Raw genomic sequence first — 20780 nt, forward strand, 5'->3', positions numbered from 1 at the left:
GCGCGGCTTTTCCTTCGAAACAAGAGCGAGGTGCAACTTTGTTTTAATCATACATTGACAGACATTTGGATGGATGGATGAATTGGTTTACATTAAAATATTGAAAATAATCTGTCCCATGATCACTTTTGAGTTTAATGAATTTGTTCAATGACTTTTTAATTTTTAATTATGATTGTGATAGTTGTATGCATATATTTTATATGTTAACGATGTAACTCTACATTAGCTGAGCTTTTCAACATTTTTCCACACTTGTATCATTACTATCATGTTACTGAATTACTTTGTTTACTATGTTGCTAATGTCCTAGTTTAGTCAAACACATTTTATTTCAACATAAAAAACCGGAAATTGTGTTCGTGGTGTTTACAGTTCGTGACGAAGCTGTATCTTCTGCGGAAAACACCCAACCAGGGAGAAAGAAAAAAAAAACACGCACAACAAATGAATTTATGCTGAGGCTACTTTTTCTACTGTATTTATTTATTCTCTGCAGACAAGGACTAAAAATGTAAAGGCTGTTGTGATTTCTACCGACGACACCCACGTCTAGATTCAAATAGTAAGGATAGCACCCGAAATCTGGATCTACGTTAAGGTAGGTAAATGCATCAGTGAAGAATTTCACGACATCTGGGAGAATGGTCACAAAATATCAGCTCTCAATTGAGGTAGGAAATTACAATTACCGCGATAAAATACTAAATCGAGACGCAGAAGCACAACGTAAACTCAACATTGCCATCTCATAAATAGTTTATACATTCTTAAACTCCCAAATGCTGCAACATCAGCGGAAAGAGGATTGCTAGACGGCAAAGATAAACACCAGATCTCAGTACAGCTGGTTGGACGCAGATTATTGTGGCGATGCTCAATGTTTGTACAAGGCAAAAAAAAAAAGTGGAAGTGCATTCAAGAACTGTCCGTATGGCTCCGCGCAACATGTTGTCATGTCAGTCAGTCAGGTACGTAGGCCCACAGCACAGGGCCTGGACCTCGAATGATGACAAAAACGACCAATGCTTTACGATTCTGTTTTGCCCTCAATACAGATTCCAACATGAATCAAATTTTCACCGACCAAATGTTTCACCTTCCATTATATATCCAGGAACAGTACCTCCAACAATTTGCATACAAGATCATCCATAGTAATTCTGATGATGAGTTTGACAGTTTAATTGTATATCTCCCCTTCATGTCTTCCCATTTTTTCAGGATATGAAGTGTGACGATGGAAGGCCAACATGCAACATACTGTCTGTCCATGCCAGTGGAATGATGGTGATGGGAGCTCATGGAAACATCTCCCTAAGGGATCTCAACTTCAATTCAGCCACTCAGACTGGGTGCATTATTGTGGAGAGCCACTATGGAAATGAGACTGTGAACCAGTCACGTTGCTGATGCTGAGTGAGGGGGGGGAGAAAAGACAATCTCTGGATCATGTTGCTGAAGAGGCGTGCCCAGTTTGTGGATATGACACAGGACTGAGCCAAGCAAAAGCATTCGATGGAGTGAGCCCAAATGCAGCAATGTAAGTGTATGCCTTTCTAGTGTCAGTCCGATAAGACAATCAACACACGGAAGGAATTTTGTACACTTCTGGAATCCAAGGGGATGTAGGGGTAAGCTGGTGAAGCATTCAAGACTTTGACAAAAACGCCTGCGTGGATACCATCGGGTCTCAAGTTGGAAAGAAATCAGCTCCAACCTTCATGATGCCTCGGAACCGAGCCTTCTCCGAGCCTGAGTACTCTGCTGAGTATTCCGCGGACTGTTCAGTGACTTTGCCCTCCGACCCCGGGCAGGTTGTCGGGCGAACACACGAGGTCACGGTGAGGAGCTCGGGATGCTGCCTTTGCCTGCCCCGTTTCATGCTCCTCACCTTTGCACCGGAGTCCCTGGAGAACCTCTACCAGACCTACTTCAGGCGTCAAAGACACGAAACCTTGCTGGTGCTGGTTGTGTTTGCTGCTCTCTTCGACAGCTACGTTATTGTCATGTGTGCGGTGGTCTACACCAGTGACAAACTGGCCTCCGTCCTAGTAGCGTCCATGGGGCTGCTAGCAGACATTGTTCTCTACCTGCTTTGTCGCTTTGGGCTGCTGCCAGATCGCATCTCAAGGCGGGTGGTACCCTATGCCCTGTGGGTGCTCATAGCGGCCCAAATATTCTGCCACCTGGGTTTGAATTATGCCCGCTTTCACCAGGCTAGTGACACAGTGGGCTGGCAGGCTTTCTTCAGCTTCTCCTTTTTCCTGACTCTGCCTTTGAGGTTGACTCCCATCGTGCTCATCACGACAGTCACCTGCGGGGTTCACACCCTAGTTCTGGGCGTCACCATCGCCCAGCAGCAACAGGAGGACATCCAGGGGGCAGCACTTGGAAGACAGGTGAGACTTGGCAAGGGATGAGTTTTTAAGAATTGCCTTTAAGCACCATCACAGTGATGATGAAAATACAGACTTTATAGTATTGAATTTTCACATGCTTTAGAATTATGCCACAAATAGCTCAGGAACATTGTCCAAATATCTACAGCACTATATGTAGCGGTACCTCACCAGCTTCTATTTTACAAGAGACAAAAAAAACGTCGACCTTCTATTGATAGTACTTATTTGAGACTTTCTGTATAGCTTCAGAAAAGTATTATCTTCACAATCTCGCTGATTTGTTGCCTTGACTTCGCCATCTTAGAGCCAGCCAGCTCAGAAAATGACGTATCACACATTTTATTATTATTTAAATGGTTTGATTTGTAGTGCATTTCATGCACAACTTAACTCAGTGTGCTTCACATACTGAAATTAAAACGTTGAAAAGTAGTAACAGTGAAAGAGATTAAAAAGTAAGGAATAAAAGCAGTTTACAAAAATTAGTAAAAGTGCGTACAGTGGAAGAATGAGATCGATTTTAAAACTACCATAATCATAGGTCTGGGGAAAATAACAGTTTTTAACTTTGATTAAGAAAAAAAAAAAATACACTTTATTTTGAATCTATTCATTCATATTATTCACTCTGATAATAAAGGATGTCAGTAAACCGTGCGACTGTACTTTACAGAAACTCAGGAAAAAAAATGTTTAGGGTGATTTTGAACGTGTGTATTCTAAAATACAATACGTACAGTTCCAACTCAAATTCTTAGTTTTTAAAACTGAAGCCAAAGTATCTAAGCACATCGACATAATCACAATTTAAACCAGGAATAAAAATTAAGTAAATTTAGCATTTTGTTGATATTTAAAACGTAAACCAACAGATTGTATAACAATTAAAAACAAATGGGGAAAAAAAGTTGCCTATTGCCATAATCAAACCAACTTTAATTGATTAAGAATCATGTAATAATCACTATTTTATTCATAACAACACCAATGAAAAGTAAAATCGGATGATACTACCCTGAGCCTTTTATTCTGTACTTTTAAAGAAGTCTTTGTTCAATCGTGAGCTTCCCGTCACAAGCCTGTTTGTTTTACTGCACAAGCTGTGGTCATAGGAAAATTAAAACCAGTCTGAGCTGATCATACAAATAATGACGCACCAAACAAATGTTGCAGATGTATTTTTAGTCGTGTTTTACTGCTCTTGAGGTTCAACATATACAACCCTTTGAAATACTGCTTTGCATAGTAAAGAAACACATTGCATAAAAGTGAAATAAGCAACAGGCTGATAATAAATATGTACTTGCACACTACAAATGCTCATTGGCTAATAAAGTGTTTTCCTTACAGGCACATATTTGGGGTTTTCCTAGGAGGGTTGGCTGATCCGTTGGCTGATGTCGATATTAGGCAAAAATAAAAAGTCAGATGACAGATTGATTGGATAATCAATTTAAAAAACACATATGAATCAATCAACTTTGTTCAAGCTCACCAGTTTTCCGAAACTGAGCCCTGACCAACTCTGATGTAATTTTCAGTGGAGAATTATTGAAAAAATGGCCGCCTCCTGAGATTGTTTGCTTTGGTAAAAGTTGAATACTTTCACAGTCGGAGATCTGATATAAACTCAAGTGCGACAATTTGAATGGAAAGGGAAAAGCTAATATATTCAGTTAAAAAAGGTCATGATCAGATTCAGTCTTCTATTTGCTTAATTTCACATTTTAGATTAATCTAAAATTGTCTACTTTGTCATGAAATAAATTAAACAACCAAAAAAAACCTTAGAGCCCCTTTAGCACATCTAAATTGATTTACAACAGGAAAAAATAGCTCAAAGATACAATTGGATTTTGAAACCTCCTGTTGTATAGCTGTCAAAATAAAAACAACCCAGCATTTTATGGTCCAAAATAGTACAAACAAAGACATCTAAAATATTACTAATTTTACTCTATTTAGGGAAGTCTGAAGTTGTAAATTCCAAATGATAGTTATTGTTATTGTTTGAAAACAATGATAAAAGATTTGCTGTTAGAGTCACCAAAGTCATGTCATCACTGAGCATTGGCGTTCCTGGTTTGTTAATTGTTCTCTCACTGGCACTGCTAAAAGTCAAATAATTTTACTACTAGAAGGCATTTTAACCAACTTTGACATTGTGTTAACATGGGTGAATGCTTTTTTTTTTCTCTCAATGTCGTAATGAACAGGTGTTGTGGTGCCCGAGGGATGCAAGGCTGGACGATAAATCAATTTTATCAATTCATTAATTTGTCAAGACAATTAGTTTTGTGAATTGATTCCCCCACCCCCCATCTGCTTCTTTAGTTATAAGAGCTTCCCTCTAATCTGTACTGCTTGCACTGACAACATGGCTGCAGGCAGAGGGTAGCTCATTCACAAATGTAATCAGTGTTGCCAGTTTAATGATTTGGTCACTATATTTAATGATTTTTCCAACCCCTCTAGCGACTGTTTTTCCAAAAAGCAACTAGCGTGTTTAATTTCTCTTGAGAAACATGAGACATGAGTGGAGTTATTTTCACATTATTTTGTGCATAACTAGAAAAGAGCCCACTGGAAGACAATCATGGAATCAAGGGAACCGAATGTTGGTAAAGATAGAGTGCCTCTTTGTGTTGTAAAAATAGAGATTTCTTTTGAATTTGTTCTTTAACACTTTGACAATGAACATGCAGAATGAACCAGAATGTCACACTTGTAAAAGGCTCCATTTAGCATGTGATTTTTTTTTATCCATTATTTCTTTATTATTATCTGCAAAGAAAACAATATTTATATTATGTCTCTGGAAGTTCAGGCAAATTAATGCTAAAACAGACTGAGGAAAGAAAGAAACAATCATAAATTAAAATTAATTGATTAATTAAATTTAAAAAATGATTAAAATTTCATCATCATGAACTTTCAGAAATGATCAGGAATGGCATTCCTCTCAGGCCCTGTTCAATAATGAAGACTACTATTCAATTTGTGCATTTGGTACTTGGGCCTTCAGTGGAAAATTACTTGACTTAATACACTTTTTAATTCCATTACTGTCACATCACAATGATAAAATAAAGTATTACACAAAAATATTATCGCACACAACTATGTACATGCTGTGTTGAACTACTATTTTGGGCCTCTGAGAAGTTCTGTGACATTAACGAGGCAGTCCCATTCTTCATATAGTGTAAGTTACAGTGAGAATAAAAGAAAGTCTACGGTTTATTATCTAAAACCTTTCTCTCCAATAAAAACTGTGTTTAAAGTTACGCCTTGATCCAATAGCAGAAAACAGAGATACTAGTGAGTCACAAATTTGATATTTGTGTCATCTGTATCTATTCTCCCTTTATATGCGCTGGAGTGATAATCCATTTGGGTTAGGGTTAGGGTTAGTGAGTGGGCAGGTTATGATAAATTTGCCATTTCTTGAGATATGATTATTTTACAAGGAAATCTCAAAGTAGCAAGCACAGTGCAGGCCGCAAGTTGAATGATCTGCCAAGGGCTGTATTTGAATATCATTTTAGAATATGCCGCTGGCCAATGATAATTAGCCTGTCAATATACTCTTATGAAAGGCAGGTTACTGAACACTATTCACAAAACTGTCCCTATTGTTTTTTCAGCTTCTGGCCAATATTGTGATCTATGTTTGCGCTATCACCGTGGGCGTCATGTCATATTACATGGCAGACCGAAAGCACAGAAAGGCTTTCCTTGAGGCAAGACAATCCCTCGAAGTCAAACTCAACCTGGAGGAGCAAAGCCAACAACAGGTCAGAGGTCAAATCATCCAAGATGTCTTTGTCTAAATATTTTATTATGTTAACTATTGTACATTTTGAAGATAAAGATTCAAAAGGCATTTCTAGCCTTCTTCTTTATGTTGTTGGTTCTTGACTTGATTTGTAAGACTTGTAAGGATGTTTTGCATTGTCAGTATTTATCTTTAACTGATCACAAACAGTAAAGAAAACAAAAACTAGGGATCACTTGGGTTAATTGCTCAACAGTGTTTTATCAAAGAATGTGCTCGCTAACCAACATCCTCAGTTGGATGCATCAGATTTTGCTATGTCCGTCAGAATAATCTACCATCCTGAAAAAAATTGCTATCCAATTTGACAATTTATATCAGACTTAATTACAGTTCATCATCTTCAGGATGAGACGCTGAGGCTGCTGGCAGATGAGAGCCACCAACCAATCAAGGAGTGGAGTCTGTTGTATTGTCTGTTACCATGACAATTAGCCTCCTTGGATACTATATATGTAATCATGCAGCCAACCTGATCAGTTAATTGTTTCTGAGCTGCTCCACTGTGAATTTTTGATTCCTATTCAAAGCGCCCCCACATAACCCTCCATGTCCCTCCCTCCTTCAATTTTTGCATATGCACATGTAACATAATGGCATGAGATGTGCTAGAAAGGTTCCAGGACTCATCATCAAAAATACTATTTCGAATCCAAACTACAAACTAAAAGTTTTCAACCGGTATGTCCACGAAAAGATCCTAAAATGTTTCTTTTGTAATATATGTGAGATCAAGTGAGGGTTGTAATTGGAAAACCTGCTGAATGAGCAATTCAATTATTGCTTTCATTAAACATTGACAGTAAACAATTTGGGGAAAGAAGACAATCAACTTCAACATTTAGTAATGTCTTCATCTCAACAAGCTACCTAAATTAGGATTCACATTTTTGTCATTCATGTTGTTCCTTGGTGAGTTGATTCATTCCCAAATTATGCAATAAACTTCATGACCTTTTTTTTTTCTTTTCATAGGAACGCCTGCTACTGTCCATTCTTCCGAAACACATAGCCGATGAGATGCTGCAGGACATGAAAAAGGAGCCCAGTCAGAAAGAGATGCAACAGTTTAACACTATGTACATGTACAGACATGAAAATGTCAGGTAATGTCAAATGGAACCTTAAAATGTCAGCCATTGAATCCATGAATCTAAAAAGAAGGCCTTAGTTGTAAAATGAATCTTTCCGAATTCTCAAAACATGTCAACAAATGATAAGAATAATTATACCATTTCAAATATGGGTCTTCAAATATGAAAAAATAAATTAACTTAAAAATAATTTACCAAATGACACCATCATGATAGCGAAACCCACAAAACAATTTGTGAATTTCACCGACCCTACTTCAAACGGCAGGTTGATTATTAGTTTTAAATTGTATCAACTACTGCATGGTACACTAACATCTACAGTTTTTCATCACATTTCAAGTGAATGTGTAACTAACTGCTTTTGTTTTGATCTCTTGTTGTACAGTATTTTGTTTGCAGACATTGTGGGTTTTACCCAGCTGTCATCATCATGCAGCGCTCAGGAGCTGGTCAAGCTGCTCAATGAACTCTTTGCTCGGTTTGACAAACTAGCTGCAGTGAGTAAATTCCGGTTGTACACATCCACTCGTGTTCTTTTTGACAATAGTTTTATAATTCATGCAAAATTCCTGGGTTTCTGTAAGGTGTATTTTAACTGTTTGCTCTCAGTAAAAGTAATCAGAGTAAAACTGAATAGTTAGCAAACATTAATATACATTTTTAAAAGTTTTGAAAAAATAATCATTAGGCTAATATCATGCAGCATCATCAAGTGTATCATTCTCTGACCCAAAATACCTTTTCAGAAATATCACCAGCTGAGGATCAAAATCCTAGGAGACTGTTACTACTGTATTTGTGGGCTGCCAGACTACAGGGAGGACCATGCTGCCTGCTCCATCATGATGGGCCTCGCCATGGTTGAGGCCATCTCGTGAGTATACGTACAATAGAGCTGTAGTTCAAGTTGCCAGAAGTCAATCACTGATTACATGGTGGTCTGTCACATGCTCAGTGGGAAATTGATTGCTCCAACAGACTAATATAGATTTTTGTGTAGTCCCGAAAGAAAGTGCATTAGCGTGCAAAAGCGAGAGAGAGAGAAATGATTTGTTTTTATTGTTGCTCCGTCGACCTTGCATTGATTTAATTCAGTGTATGTGTGAACAAACACTAGGTATGTGCGTGAGAAAACCCAAACTGATGTTGACATGCGCGTTGGAGTGCACAGCGGGACAGTCTTGGGGGGAGTGCTTGGTCAGAAACGTTGGCAATACGACGTGTGGTCCACTGATGTCACTGTAGCCAACAAGATGGAGGCTGGAGGGATTCCAGGGTAAGAACACACTGTAGTTGCCTTTGAAAATCGAGAATGGCACTCAGAAGATCATAGGCGAGGCCTCGGCCTAACATCCGTAATCTGCACCATTTAGATAAATAAATAATAGTCAAATAGCTTCCACGAACCAGGATTTTTAATTTGGCAATGCATTAGCTGGTTCTGTTTTTAGCCATCCACTGTATCAAAAAAAAAATCTTTAGATTACTGACTGTTAAAATAAATTTTCGGTCATAAGCAGATTCAATAGGGTTATTGGTTTTATAATGATGTTTATTTTTTTTGGTATTGTGAATTGGGTTCTCAAGAATGTACATTTAAGACACCTACAGTGGGAGGACCTTAAGTGATTGCAATTGGAATACTTCTCTGTGTCAAGTCTTCATGTTTTAATTGCTCTTCTGACAAACGTGCTGGATTAGCTGCGCCCAAGTTCTATAAAAAGTATGATTCATGTCTAGCCACTAAAAACCTGACTGGTGGCTTGTTATGATTCAGGAGTGTATGCATGATAAACAGTAGTCTACTTTTCACAATGGTTCACCAGCGCAGCAATCAACTCCCAAAGCAGGCCTTTTAATAAACTCCTTACCCTATTTCTTCCAAATAACCCCCCCCCCCCATCCCATTCCTCTTTTTGGTGTGGGCTAGTCGTGTCCACATCTCACAAACAACCATGGAGTGTCTTCATGGGGAGTTTGAAGTTGAACCAGGGAATGGAGGTGAGCGCTGTGACTACCTGAGGGAGAGAGGACTTGAGACCTACCTAGTCGTCGTTAACAAAGGACCTGGGGGGAAAAACGGCATCAACAGTGTAGTGAGTCGGAACACACAAAGTATTGATTCATATTCAGGAGAACCCCACTCCAAATCAATTACAAGAATTGGTGAGGCCAATTCCATTTTTTCACTGTTGACTGTTTCCCATTAGAAATTATCTGTAACTTCGTCCAATGGAAACTCCCCTCTGCTGATCAACACCACAGAATGTAATGGCAGTGTGAATACAGCCTGCTCCACACCAGAGGAACCTGAAGAACTTGACACAAGGGTAAACATTCGTAATCACTCAGATCAGACTACAGTACAGATGTTTTAAAAACACTTTTTTTATTTTAAAAACAAACAATACTAGTACTCAGCTGGGAGTCCTATATTTTTGTATATATATTTTTTTAAGATGGCACAACTGTTGAGCAACAGGCTTCAATTTTAAAAAAGAGACTAAAATGTGGATCAAAAATTTAATTGTTTTTATTTTAAAAAAATTGAAAAATATGTATATCATGAAGCCATATGTCATTATGCATGATACATTCCATTAATTCTGGTGACAGCTGAAATTTTGTCATATACTTACAGTGTGTGTTTCTTTCTTCTTAAGCAATGTGTTAGAAAGATGAATGAAATGACATTGATTATGATGGCGATATGTGAAACCGCAGGTGGTAAACCCCTCTTTCCCAAATCCTCGCCGAAGGCTACGGCTGCGAGACCTGGCTGAAAGGGTGATTGATGCCCAAGAGAATGAACAGGAGCTCAACAAACTGCTGAATGAGGCTCTATTGGAGCGAGAAACTGTCCAAGCGTGAGTTTAATTTTTTGTTCATAGTTTAAAGTTTATCTCTGTTAGCTTGTACAGAGAGCCTAGACGGAAATACAGAGTGAAAAAAATGAAACGTTTTACTAATTAGAACAAATAACTTCTGTTTCTGTGTTTCATCACCATTATACTTTGTGTGGGGCGTGTTGTCAGCTGACAATTTTAATTTCACGTAAAGAAAGTCACATTTCTAATTGTCAAATTATAGCCCATGAATAGATTTATTTTAACTGGTTCCGATGATTTTTGCTCCTGAATCACAGTGTTGGCACAAAAAATCTTAAGTGCTAGAGAAATTAAAACAGGGCAGATTCAGGATCAGTGCAAAAAAAAAAATCACCTCAGAGATGCAAGTCATCTCTGATTAAAAAAAATCAAGTGGAAATTTGTTGATGTTATGTATTCAACACTGTGATGCACTATGAAATGCTTGGTGTGAGGTTCTTTTGTCTCGTCAGTTCGAAGGGAAAGCAAACCAACCGTCTCTCTCTGAGGTTTGTTGACCCCGACTTGGAGACTCGCTACTCGGTGGAGAAGGAGAAGCAGAGTGGAGCTGCCTTCTGCTGCTCCTGCGTGGTGTTGCTCTTCACTGCTGCCACGGGGGCCCTCATAGATCCTAGGTTAGTTCTTCAGGCCTGTGGCGTTGATCCTAAAATATATTCATTTAATTGAACAAAAGGCGCTGGGTAGAAACATGCTTTTGACAATTACAACTGTAAATAGTACTATTTGGGGGTTTCACTATTGAACTTTAGTAGAACTTTTCATTTGCTAAATATTCCATTATGTTCTTGCTTGTTGACCTTTCTCGAATGATATTTTGATCTTTCTAACAGATTGATTACAAACTACATCACATTTGCAGTGGGGGAAGTCCTGCTCCTAATCCTGACAATCTGTTCATTGGCTGCCATCTTCCCCAGGGTGTGTTTAAACACATTTACGCTTTTATTTGAGGATGATTTTGTGAAGTTATCAAGACCTCTACCCATTGCCTGAGCTACCTTAACATGTACTTTCTAAGCCAGCTAAATGACTCGCATCTTTCATACAGCCCATTGAAGTCAGGATTTATTTATTCACCTTATTTTCTTTGTTGCTTCTGTCTTGATTAAAAAAATGAAAAGTGCAATACTTAGAAAACTATAATGCAGTTATTTGTAAAAAATAAGTACATAAATAATCCTAATAATAATAGTAATAATAATAATGATGATAAAAAAAACATTTCTGCAAATCCAAAACTTTTTTATGTTAAAAAAGGACTAGGATCTAGTATAAACGTAAATATGCTTACCCGCTTATTCAATATAAATTTATTAGGAAACAGGCAACTGGCAGGTGGCATATGCCCCGCGCCCAAATTCTGAGCCAACCATCAATTTTCATGGAAAATGCATATTGGAACTTTCTCAGTGTTTTATGAGGAATTTTTGGTGTATACAAAAAAAAATTGCATTTCATTAGGCATCAAGTATAGGCCGATTGTGCAAGGTCCTACTGTATGTAGTTCCCCAGTAGCATTGATAAAAGATTGTGGCCCACTCCATCATTCAAGTTGCCCATCCCTGATCTCTAAGCTACATAAAAATAGAATATAATGCTTGTTTCCCTATCTAATCAGCATAAAATAAAGATGGCAAATATATGGCATGTTGACATGCCAACAGTATCATCAGTGCCTTTCCTTTGCCTCTTGAAAAATTGTAAGTGACCAACACGCACCTAAGCAAAGAAAATAGAATCATGTTTGACCTCTCATGATAAGAGACAGTAAAGCATGGTCTTTTCAGGTTACAGATAGCGGATGTACCCATCGATTGTTGGAAAATAGCGCTTCAAGCGCAGATCAATTCCTCTGCAAAGGTTTTTAGGAAAACGGCCAAGACAAATGGGCCTGTTGACAGACCGATGATATATTTTGTCCCACATTAAGATTTGAATCTGGATCGCATTTGATGGACCTCAGCAGAGTGTTCTCCATGGTAATAATAGGTCTCCTGCTTGTTCACGTTAGTTATGGTCTGCAGCACTTTAGAGTTTGTTCAATCAATCAAAGATTTGGCCCTTTGTCACAATGGTAAATATTTCATAAAGTTGCTGTGTTTATTAAATGTTTGCTTAAAGGAAAGCTTCCATATGGTAGCACTCTCATTAAAGATGTCTGTTATTTGCCACTACTTTTGATTCAGACCTCTACTCCATGGAAATTCAAATGCATTCGCTCTAGCAGAATTGATTGCCTGAGCCCTCAGGCATTTCACAGCAGTCACTAAATGACTGTGCTGAGTTGAGTATACAGATGAATCACTGTTAATAGTGTTCCAGGTTCTTCTGTCAAGATCAAGATTGCATCAAATGGAAACAAAAATAGAATGTCCTACACCTGGTACACAGCCATAGGCCAAAATATTACCACACTTAACAATTGATTTATGAGGGTATTTTCTAGTGATGCACTGAAATGAAAACTGAAATTGGTGGGGCCAAGGCTGAAAACCAAAACTGACAAATAAATTAGAATATCTTAAAAAACTTTTAAAAAGGAAAAGAGAAAAAATGCTTTCATGACCCAAGGTTGGCATGGAGGCTGTCCTCTGTGACTAGGCATCCTTCCCGACCCGGAGCAATAGCTGACTGACGCATCTGCAGATAATTTCGGTGTTTAGGTGACAAAGGTCGTCGGGACAAAAACTGAAAATGTACTCTTAAGCCATTTGAACTGAACATTTTCAATGAAAGAATTTTTGGTACATCCCTGATGTTTCTATACGGCTTTTTTGCACAAGGGTTTTCATCGGTTTCATAAAACAACATTGTTTTATTTTTATTTCCTTTTTTTAAGGTTTTTCCTAAGAAGCTTGTTGCTTTTTCAACTTGGATTGACCATACCCGCTGGGCTCGTAACACCTGGGCCATGGCAGCTATCTTCATACTTACAATGGCTGACATTGTTGATATGGTAAGATTTGTATACAGTATCAAAAAGTGATATCTTTGTGGAGAGCTGCACTATATCATAACCTGAAGTGAATAATTCCTGAGCTCATTACTCATTTCTGTCCCTCTTCCAGCTGAGCTGCCTGCCTCAAAGTGCTATTATTGCGTCCCCTTCTGAAGGTTGTTTGAACAACCCCAAATATTATAGCTACATTGCTGTACTGGCGCTTATGGCTACCACCATGTTGGTTCAAGTTAGTCACATGGTCAAGCTCACACTGATGCTGCTCATCACAGTGGCGACTGGTGTTGTCAATATATACAGCTGGAGGAACATCTTTGACCGCTATGACATGGCGCGCTTTCAGGATTACAGGTGAAGGGAAAAAAAAATCATGCTTATATTCTAGTATATTTTACTTTCTTTATCCATCAAAGTCGTTGCTAAACACTCTCACACATTTTATAACAGATTTTGTAAGTTTGAATATTTTCCTAATATTGTTTTTCTCCTCAGGTCATATTTAGTGCCATCCAAGTTGACAATGACAATTATGATCTTCACTATGATGGTCAGCTTTTATTATTTCTCCCGACATGTAAGTTGACATTATTCACTTGCTACTATAAGTGCACAGTATGGCACATGATGTACTGCATTTTCTCAAAATTCATGTTCTTTTATGCATATGACTGTTTCCTTGGGAAATTATTAAAAATAAATGTAATGCGAAATAGTGAAATTAAAATACACGCTTATTAGTAACTTTTATCTCAATCAAGGATTCCTCGCTAACAAAATCTTTACCTCTTTCCCGGGTACTCCTAGCAGTCGAAAAATAATTTGGTATGTAATTCATCTGCCAACAATATTTTTAAAGAAATGGATACCCATACGGTATATTTAATAATAGTTTTCCTCAAATTATGAGGACTCGGACCTCTGTGTTGTGAGCCATTAAAGCAGTCTATGTTCACTAGTCAAAACTTATGTTGAGTGTTGTTTTGATCTGAAGGTGGAGAAGCTTGCTCGGACCCTATTCCTATGGAAGCTTGAGGTTCATGAGCAGAAAGAGAAGGTATATGAGATGAGGCGATGGAATGAAGCATTAGTGACCAACATGCTTCCTGAACATGTAGCTCGGCACTTCCTGGGCTCTAAGAAAAGAGATGAGGTAAAGTTCTTACATTGACACAATGCTGGTCTATTATTCCACTTCCTCCTTCATTCTGCCAGTATATAATACATTGCTTCTTGCAGATGGGAAATGTCAAAAAAAAAAAATCAATCTTGTGTTAACTTCATGTGTTCTAGGAGTTGTACAGTCAATCGTATGATGAAATTGGAGTCATGTTTGCATCCATCCCAAACTTCTCCGACTTCTACACAGAGGAGAGCATCAATAATGGAGGCATCGAATGCTTACGCTTCCTCAATGAGATCATCTCAGACTTTGACAGTGTAAGTTGTTTTTCGTCCGTCCTCATTTCACTGACGACTGACAGAAACACGCCTAGCCTGTCTCGCGGTTGTTTGTTATGCTACTCACATATCCAGTCATGCCCAAAATTATTCATACCCCCACAAATTTAACTTTTCACATATTCCTGCCTCATCTCTTTATTGTCCACAAAAAATGACCCTCGTTATAAAATGTCAGAAGAAGAACCCATTTGTTCACAAATTGTGAATGATGCTTTCATTACTGGTCATGAGACTGCTAAAAGAAAAATAAACGATTCTTGCCTCAGGTCATGGTCATCGGATTCAGTTGAATTAGGGTATCTGCTATCATTGGTTTGGTTAGAAGTGAAATAGCTGTTTTGGATGGAGCTAATCGTGTTGACTTGTATGCATTACAGTTGTTGGACGAGCCTCAGTTTCGCTGCATCACAAAAATCAAGACCATCGGAAGCACCTACATGGCCGCATCAGGTGTTACTCCTGATGTCAACAATGGGTACAACTGTATGAAGGTCAGAACGCTCACTTCACTTTGGTTTGTTTTGGTTCGTGTAAGTGATCAAATTATCACCGAAAATCTTTATACCTAACTGAACGTTGTTCGGCAGAAGGAGGAGCAGTCTGACAGAGAGCGCTGGCAGCATCTGGCAGACCTGGCAGACTTTGCCCTAGCCATGAAGGTTACGCTTATGAACATAAACTACCAGTCATTCAATAACTTCATGCTACGAATCGGTACGTCTTTACAATTTAGCTGCTTTCGTATGCAATTTGTATTTTTAATATACAGTGGATCCTCGATTACTCGCGGTTCAGCACCCGTGAATTTGCATATTCGCTGCACCCCACCTCCCATTTTTCATGGAAAATCGATCGTGACTGTTTTGCAAAGTTTGTTAAGGATTTTTTTCTCTATGCATTTTAGTGGGTTTCAAGTTTCAATTCAATGTGTGTTATTTGCGGGCCACCCGGGTGCCTATCCCCTTTGAGAAGTCAGGGTCCACTGTTATATTATAAGGAAAGGTTTTATCAGAGAAAGATTGCCATCACGTGTCCCAATTTGGCATAGGCACATGCAGAACTGAATAATTATAAAATACAACCTGCTTTCTGGGTTTGGTCATGTGACATTCCCCGCTGAGCTTGACTTGACTACTTCAAAATGTATTACCAGATCTCTGAAGTCTTCTGATTAAATAGTGCCGTGTACAAAAAAGGGTTGGCTGTTTGATGACCCATATACGTACAAATACAGCACATGATAAGTTCACTTTACTACCATATCTGAATAGAAAAATGAAATCCAGTTGTGGGGTAAAAAAAGGAAAATACAGATAAAAGTCTGATTCTGAATCTACTCATTTCTAAGTGGCATTACCTAATTTCTTATGCTTCTTTATTTTTATCAATGCTCTATCTCTATTAGGTCTGAATAAGGGAGGAGTTTTAGCAGGTGTGATTGGGGCACGCAAACCTCACTATGACATCTGGGGAAACACAGTGAATGTTGCCAGTCGTATGGAATCCACAGGGGTTATGGGAAACATTCAGGTAAAGCAACACTTTTTGCCTCTTTGTCAAATTCACGGATTCGTTCACGTTACTAAATTTGGCTTTAGAAAACAGGTTTGCCACCTATGTTTTAGGAAAAGCTCATCTTTTCCTTCCCTATTCTTGAAGCATCGTTTTAATCAAGATTTTTTTTTTTGTTATATCGTTATCAAGTTCTCCTTCTATTTAAAGGGGCATTTATTTGGGATTCCATATTCCGTTTTAAATCAGAATACTGAAAGTATCTAAGCCTATCGTGTCTCCTTCCCCAATTTCACTTTTTCTCCATTGCATGTTACACTTTTTAATAACAAAAACTTGAATTTTACATACAGTAGCTGTAGCGCCTTTCAAGTGACTCAAGTGTGTTTAACAATATTCCCTGGGGTAAACAAAAGGGAATGGCACGGTTCCTACCTAAATGTGGAAAGTATGGAATTAGTTTGTCTGAGAATGTATGAAAATGGAAAATAGTGTATGGTTGTTTCCGACACCATGACAACAGCTCAATTTGAAGTTTGCCAAAATGTGCCTCATCTGGTCTAATGCGGCCAACCTTAAACTCTGGCTTGAGGTAAGACTGCGTTTAATACTATCCTTGCAGTTAAGTAGCAGAATCATTTTTGCAAAAAATATGTAGCAATGTGCATTTAGGTCCTTGAGGTAAACTTGCTCCAGAACAGTGCTGTGGACCCCCGGACCATGGCAGATGTCCTCATACAATATTCCAGCCAAGTTAAGAAAGGACCGACTTAAGAAGTCTGTGAGTGGCTTTAAGTGCCCTTGTCCCAGCCAGAGATCAGACTTGATGGAACAATTCCGGAGGGATGTGAAAGTGGCTGTAATCCAACTTCCTCATCCAGTCTGATACAGATTGACAAGGGTCCACAAAGGCAAATGGAAGAAACTACTCAGGAAAAGTCATGCTAGGCGTGTAACACCATTGTAAAGAAGACCTGATGCTGGATTTGAATATTTTAGACAGAAAATCACATTATTATTATGATGGGAAATATAAATAAATTTGAGAAATATATTGGATGAAATTTGCAAATAGCACACAGCACTGTTGCTAAATCTGCATAACGGTAAACTGTTGTCTGTGTTTCCCTCAGGTGGTGGAGGATTGCTACAACATTCTCAAAGAGTATGGCTTCCGCTTTGTGAGGAGGGGTCCTATATTTGTGAAAGGAAAGGGGGAGCTGCTGACTTATTTCCTCAAGGGAAGAGACAAACAAGGTTCCTTTCTAAATGGCTCTTCTGTCACTCTTCCACATCAAGTTGTGGACAGTTAAACCCAAAAGGTGAAAGTAATAACAGCAAACATACGTGGTCAATTCAGAGAGGTTTTGCAAAGAACTTTTGAACGCAAAGTCATTTGCCTTGAAACCATGAAATACCCTCATAACCCTTGACACTGCCTCCAAGTCTGTGTGGAATCACATCTTTTTTGCAGACTCTGCTGTAGGCAAGGTTGACAGCTCCAATTAAATACCGCGGACATGCTTAAGCAGACATCTGTGTCAACAAGCCGCTCATTACTGAAGATGTCTTCACTTCTATGGGAACCAATTCCCTTTTAATGCCACTAGAGAATGTACGTGTAATTCAGTGCCATAGTCAACTAGAATCGTTTGTTATAGGAGGAGATACTGCTCGATGGGAATTGCGGATTTCCTTCAGTATGGATGTCTACATGATAGCTAATTATGTACTAGCAGTATAAATATTTGGCACCTCATTCAAGGGACTGCATAATGAAGGTTATGATGGTAGAATATGCAGACAGAAATGAATGGAAGAAATGTGTGATTTTAGAAAACAAACAAACCGCAGACTGGAATCACACTGTGACTTTATTGTGTAATGCGCCTTTAAACATTACAATCCCCCCTCCCAAATTTGACCCGAAGCGAGCTGTCCTGTTGAGCCGGGGGGCATTCGTTGGTGTGTATGATAGTGTTTGTCCGCGTTGCTCAATGTATTGCTTCCTCGCGCTCCTGGCGGGGGAATAGGTTAGTTCAATCAGTACTGTCCTCTTCTCTCCTGTCTGTTCATGGATCTCTAAAGCACACTTACACTGCTGGCCTGGGCCATCAACATGAATAAAAGGTACAACTGCTTGTTTTTGGACTGAGATACGAGTGAAGCCACAGAGCAGCTACTGTTTGTTTTACTCAATGTTGGTAGATAGAAGTGCCTATCACAGATGTGATCACCAAATTTTAGATGAAGGATTCCAGTATCTCAAGTCAGCTATTCTTGTCCATTGGCTGTGTTTTTAAAGGATAACTGCAGTTTATTATGACAGCATTGATCTTTATTGTTCAAGCCATTTGATGATATCATATACAGTGAGCTTGGTAAATCCATCAAAAGTAGACTAGACTAACCCGCTAAAGAAAGTTTTAGCTAAAGAAATCCACCTACAATAGTTATAGTATTATTAGAAATGATAATTGTTCTTACAAATATGTATTTTGAGGAACACTACTCCCATGCGAATACAACTTACAGCTCAGGCCTTTGATTATTAGTTTGACCTTTTGTTTATATCAGGGGCCTTACTCTAAAAAGGTCCAATTCAGGAAAATGCATTCTGTATTTAATGTTGATTTTCACACAGAATTGGAAGGACAATTTTAATTATTCTCAAATAAGTCTTACATATTGCTTATATATTGCCTAAAGGGCCTAAAATCGAAGAAATTAAAACAAATATAATAATAGTAGCCCCTGAGAGTATTTGTCAAAATTTGACTTCATATAGAAAGACTACCCGGTTCAGATTGGTGCTGCAGTCTGCTATTGATCACCTTTGCTTGAGGTCATCAGACTTAATTTTTTCTGTTTGTGAGTAACATCCCTATCAATTTGGAGCTCTAAAAATGAAGAGCTTTGGCGTAATAAACTGTATTTCCTTTAACACCATGGCAAGAAAATGGACAAGAATTTCAGGAAAGACAAAAGTCACCTGAATGGGTTTCCACTATTTCCACCTGATTTTATTTTGAGATCTGGATGTGAATCTGAGATTGCTGGCATTGTGCTTTCACCCACATAAATATCAGGTGGAAATGGGATCTCATCAATTTTAAATAGGTGGCTACCCTCTGTTTCCTTCTGGTTTTGACCAGTCACATGAATGACTTCAGCACTTCAAACCTTCAAACAAACAAAAACCAGTGTTGGAACGTGATGGGATTATAGGTCGGGGTACAGTGTTGTGGTCCCTGCACTTTACTTGTGTATTTAAATTCATTTGTGCCATTAGATACTCTACATAAATTTGACAGCTTTAGTTACTTCTCAGGTCCAAACTGTACACAAAAACATGAATAACCTATTTTTGTTTAAATGTTCTTCATTGTGACTTCTTTTAAAAAATATGTATAGTTTCTGTCATTTAATTTATTAAGATGTCCTGTAATAATGACATTCTCACCTCTTCTTACAAGTTTTATTTCATGATTAGGAATTTCACACTCAAATTTAACCACCTAACATTTGACAACCACTAAAGTAAACAAACGGGTTTCATGCACAATACTTAGAATACTTTAAATGATCTCTTTGCCTGAAGGAGTCTTTGAGGGAAGATTCCATGAAATCAGTACTTGTGATATTTAAACCACCTGTCCTGTACTGCTGTTTATACGCAAGCAAATACTTGACTTTTACCAAAAATAACATCATGGAATTTGTTCAGAACCATTTAATTTCAGTTTGTCCGTTTCTGGTCAAATTTGCAGGAAAATAAGAACATTTCAGCGAACTTAAGAAAGGACAGATAATTGCATAAGGTGTTTGCAGAGATGACAACATCCTTCTGCATAATCTTGCCAATTTGGATGTACAAGTTGGCAGCCGGGCTCAAAGGACTATTAGTAAGCGTTACGTCAGATTTGAGTCAGTGTGTTTAGGAAGCCTCTCTTGTAGACTGGGATCAAAGTGCAATAGTTTCTTCTGCTAACTCTTTTAAATAAATGTTAAAAGATTCCTTCCACTTTAATTCAGATATTTATAATAAAAACTGTTCTCCATTTTAAAAAGATAATATTGTACATAAGAGTCAAAGCAGTATTTATGGGTCAAATGAATTTATTACAAACAAATGGGCCTTTTTTTTAACACCCTGTGAAAGTGCCAATTATCTTGAAATGACTGGATTTTAAAGCCAAGACATGGATTTGGAATTGTTTCCTTATTTGTATTTTCAATAAATCCAGGGAGCAAGATAGCACTTTAAGTAACGTTTAGATTCCAAATATGACATCGCTACTTGTACAACTCCAGCAAATAGCACGGTTAGAATCAAAAGACCACACATATCCTGTAGATTTCCCCAAGTGGTTAGATTGCCCCAATTTTCTCAGATTGATTCTTGACTTGATGGTGATAAGCCAATTGCTGTTCCCTAGTTTGAATTATATTGTAGACATCTACTGTATGACCATTTGATCCCTAGAATGCTTTTTCAGTCGATGTTTCCTTATCTATTTCAGTTGTCATAATAAAGTGAGTTATTTTTTTTCTAAATGCAAGACTGTCATTCTTATATCTATCGTTATGTCTTGTCTTATTTATTTGTTTGTTTGTTT

The 20780-nt window shown here is 38.1% G+C and overlaps 1 protein-coding gene across 2 annotated transcripts; it reads left to right on the forward strand.

The window, feature by feature from the left end:
• Window positions 1–359: 359 nt before the first annotated feature.
• On the forward strand, window positions 360–20718 carry adcy3a (adenylate cyclase 3a). Of its 2 annotated transcripts, none has more exons than XM_088386496.1 (21): window positions 360–602; window positions 1226–2403; window positions 6054–6203; window positions 7220–7350; window positions 7727–7838; window positions 8088–8215; window positions 8459–8617; window positions 9272–9437; window positions 9552–9671; window positions 10066–10208; window positions 10682–10843; window positions 11060–11147; window positions 13069–13185; window positions 13298–13539; window positions 13681–13762; window positions 14180–14338; window positions 14479–14625; window positions 15027–15140; window positions 15237–15363; window positions 16055–16179; window positions 17295–20718. In XM_088386496.1, exons 2-21 carry the CDS (start codon window positions 1726–1728, stop codon window positions 17472–17474), a joined length of 3330 nt encoding a protein of 1109 aa, XP_088242622.1. In that variant the 5' UTR covers window positions 360–602; window positions 1226–1725; the 3' UTR covers window positions 17475–20718. The 2 variants fall into 2 exon arrangements, with proteins under 2 accessions (XP_088242622.1, XP_088242623.1); XM_088386497.1 differs by having other exon boundaries at window positions 15240–15363.
• Window positions 20719–20780: the final 62 nt, after the last annotated feature.

This window comes from Syngnathus floridae, chromosome 10 (assembly GCF_059516105.1).
Source record: "Syngnathus floridae isolate MCC-2025c chromosome 10, RoL_Sflo_1.0, whole genome shotgun sequence".
Classification (NCBI taxonomy): Eukaryota; Metazoa; Chordata; class Actinopteri; order Syngnathiformes; family Syngnathidae; genus Syngnathus; species Syngnathus floridae.

What these genes read in the sequence shown, in the direction of transcription:
- adcy3a (XM_088386496.1), top strand. Translation starts at nt 1,726, where the DNA reads ATGATGCCTCGGAACCGAGCCTTCTCCGAGCCTGAGTACTCTGCTGAG. An exon ending in TCATCTCAGACTTTGACAGT is followed by an intron (nt 14,626 to 15,026) that starts GTAAGTTGTTTT and finishes TATGCATTACAG; the next exon opens with TTGTTGGACGAGCCTCAGTT. An exon ending in TAACTTCATGCTACGAATCG is followed by an intron (nt 15,364 to 16,054) that starts GTACGTCTTTAC and finishes TATCTCTATTAG; the next exon opens with GTCTGAATAAGGGAGGAGTT.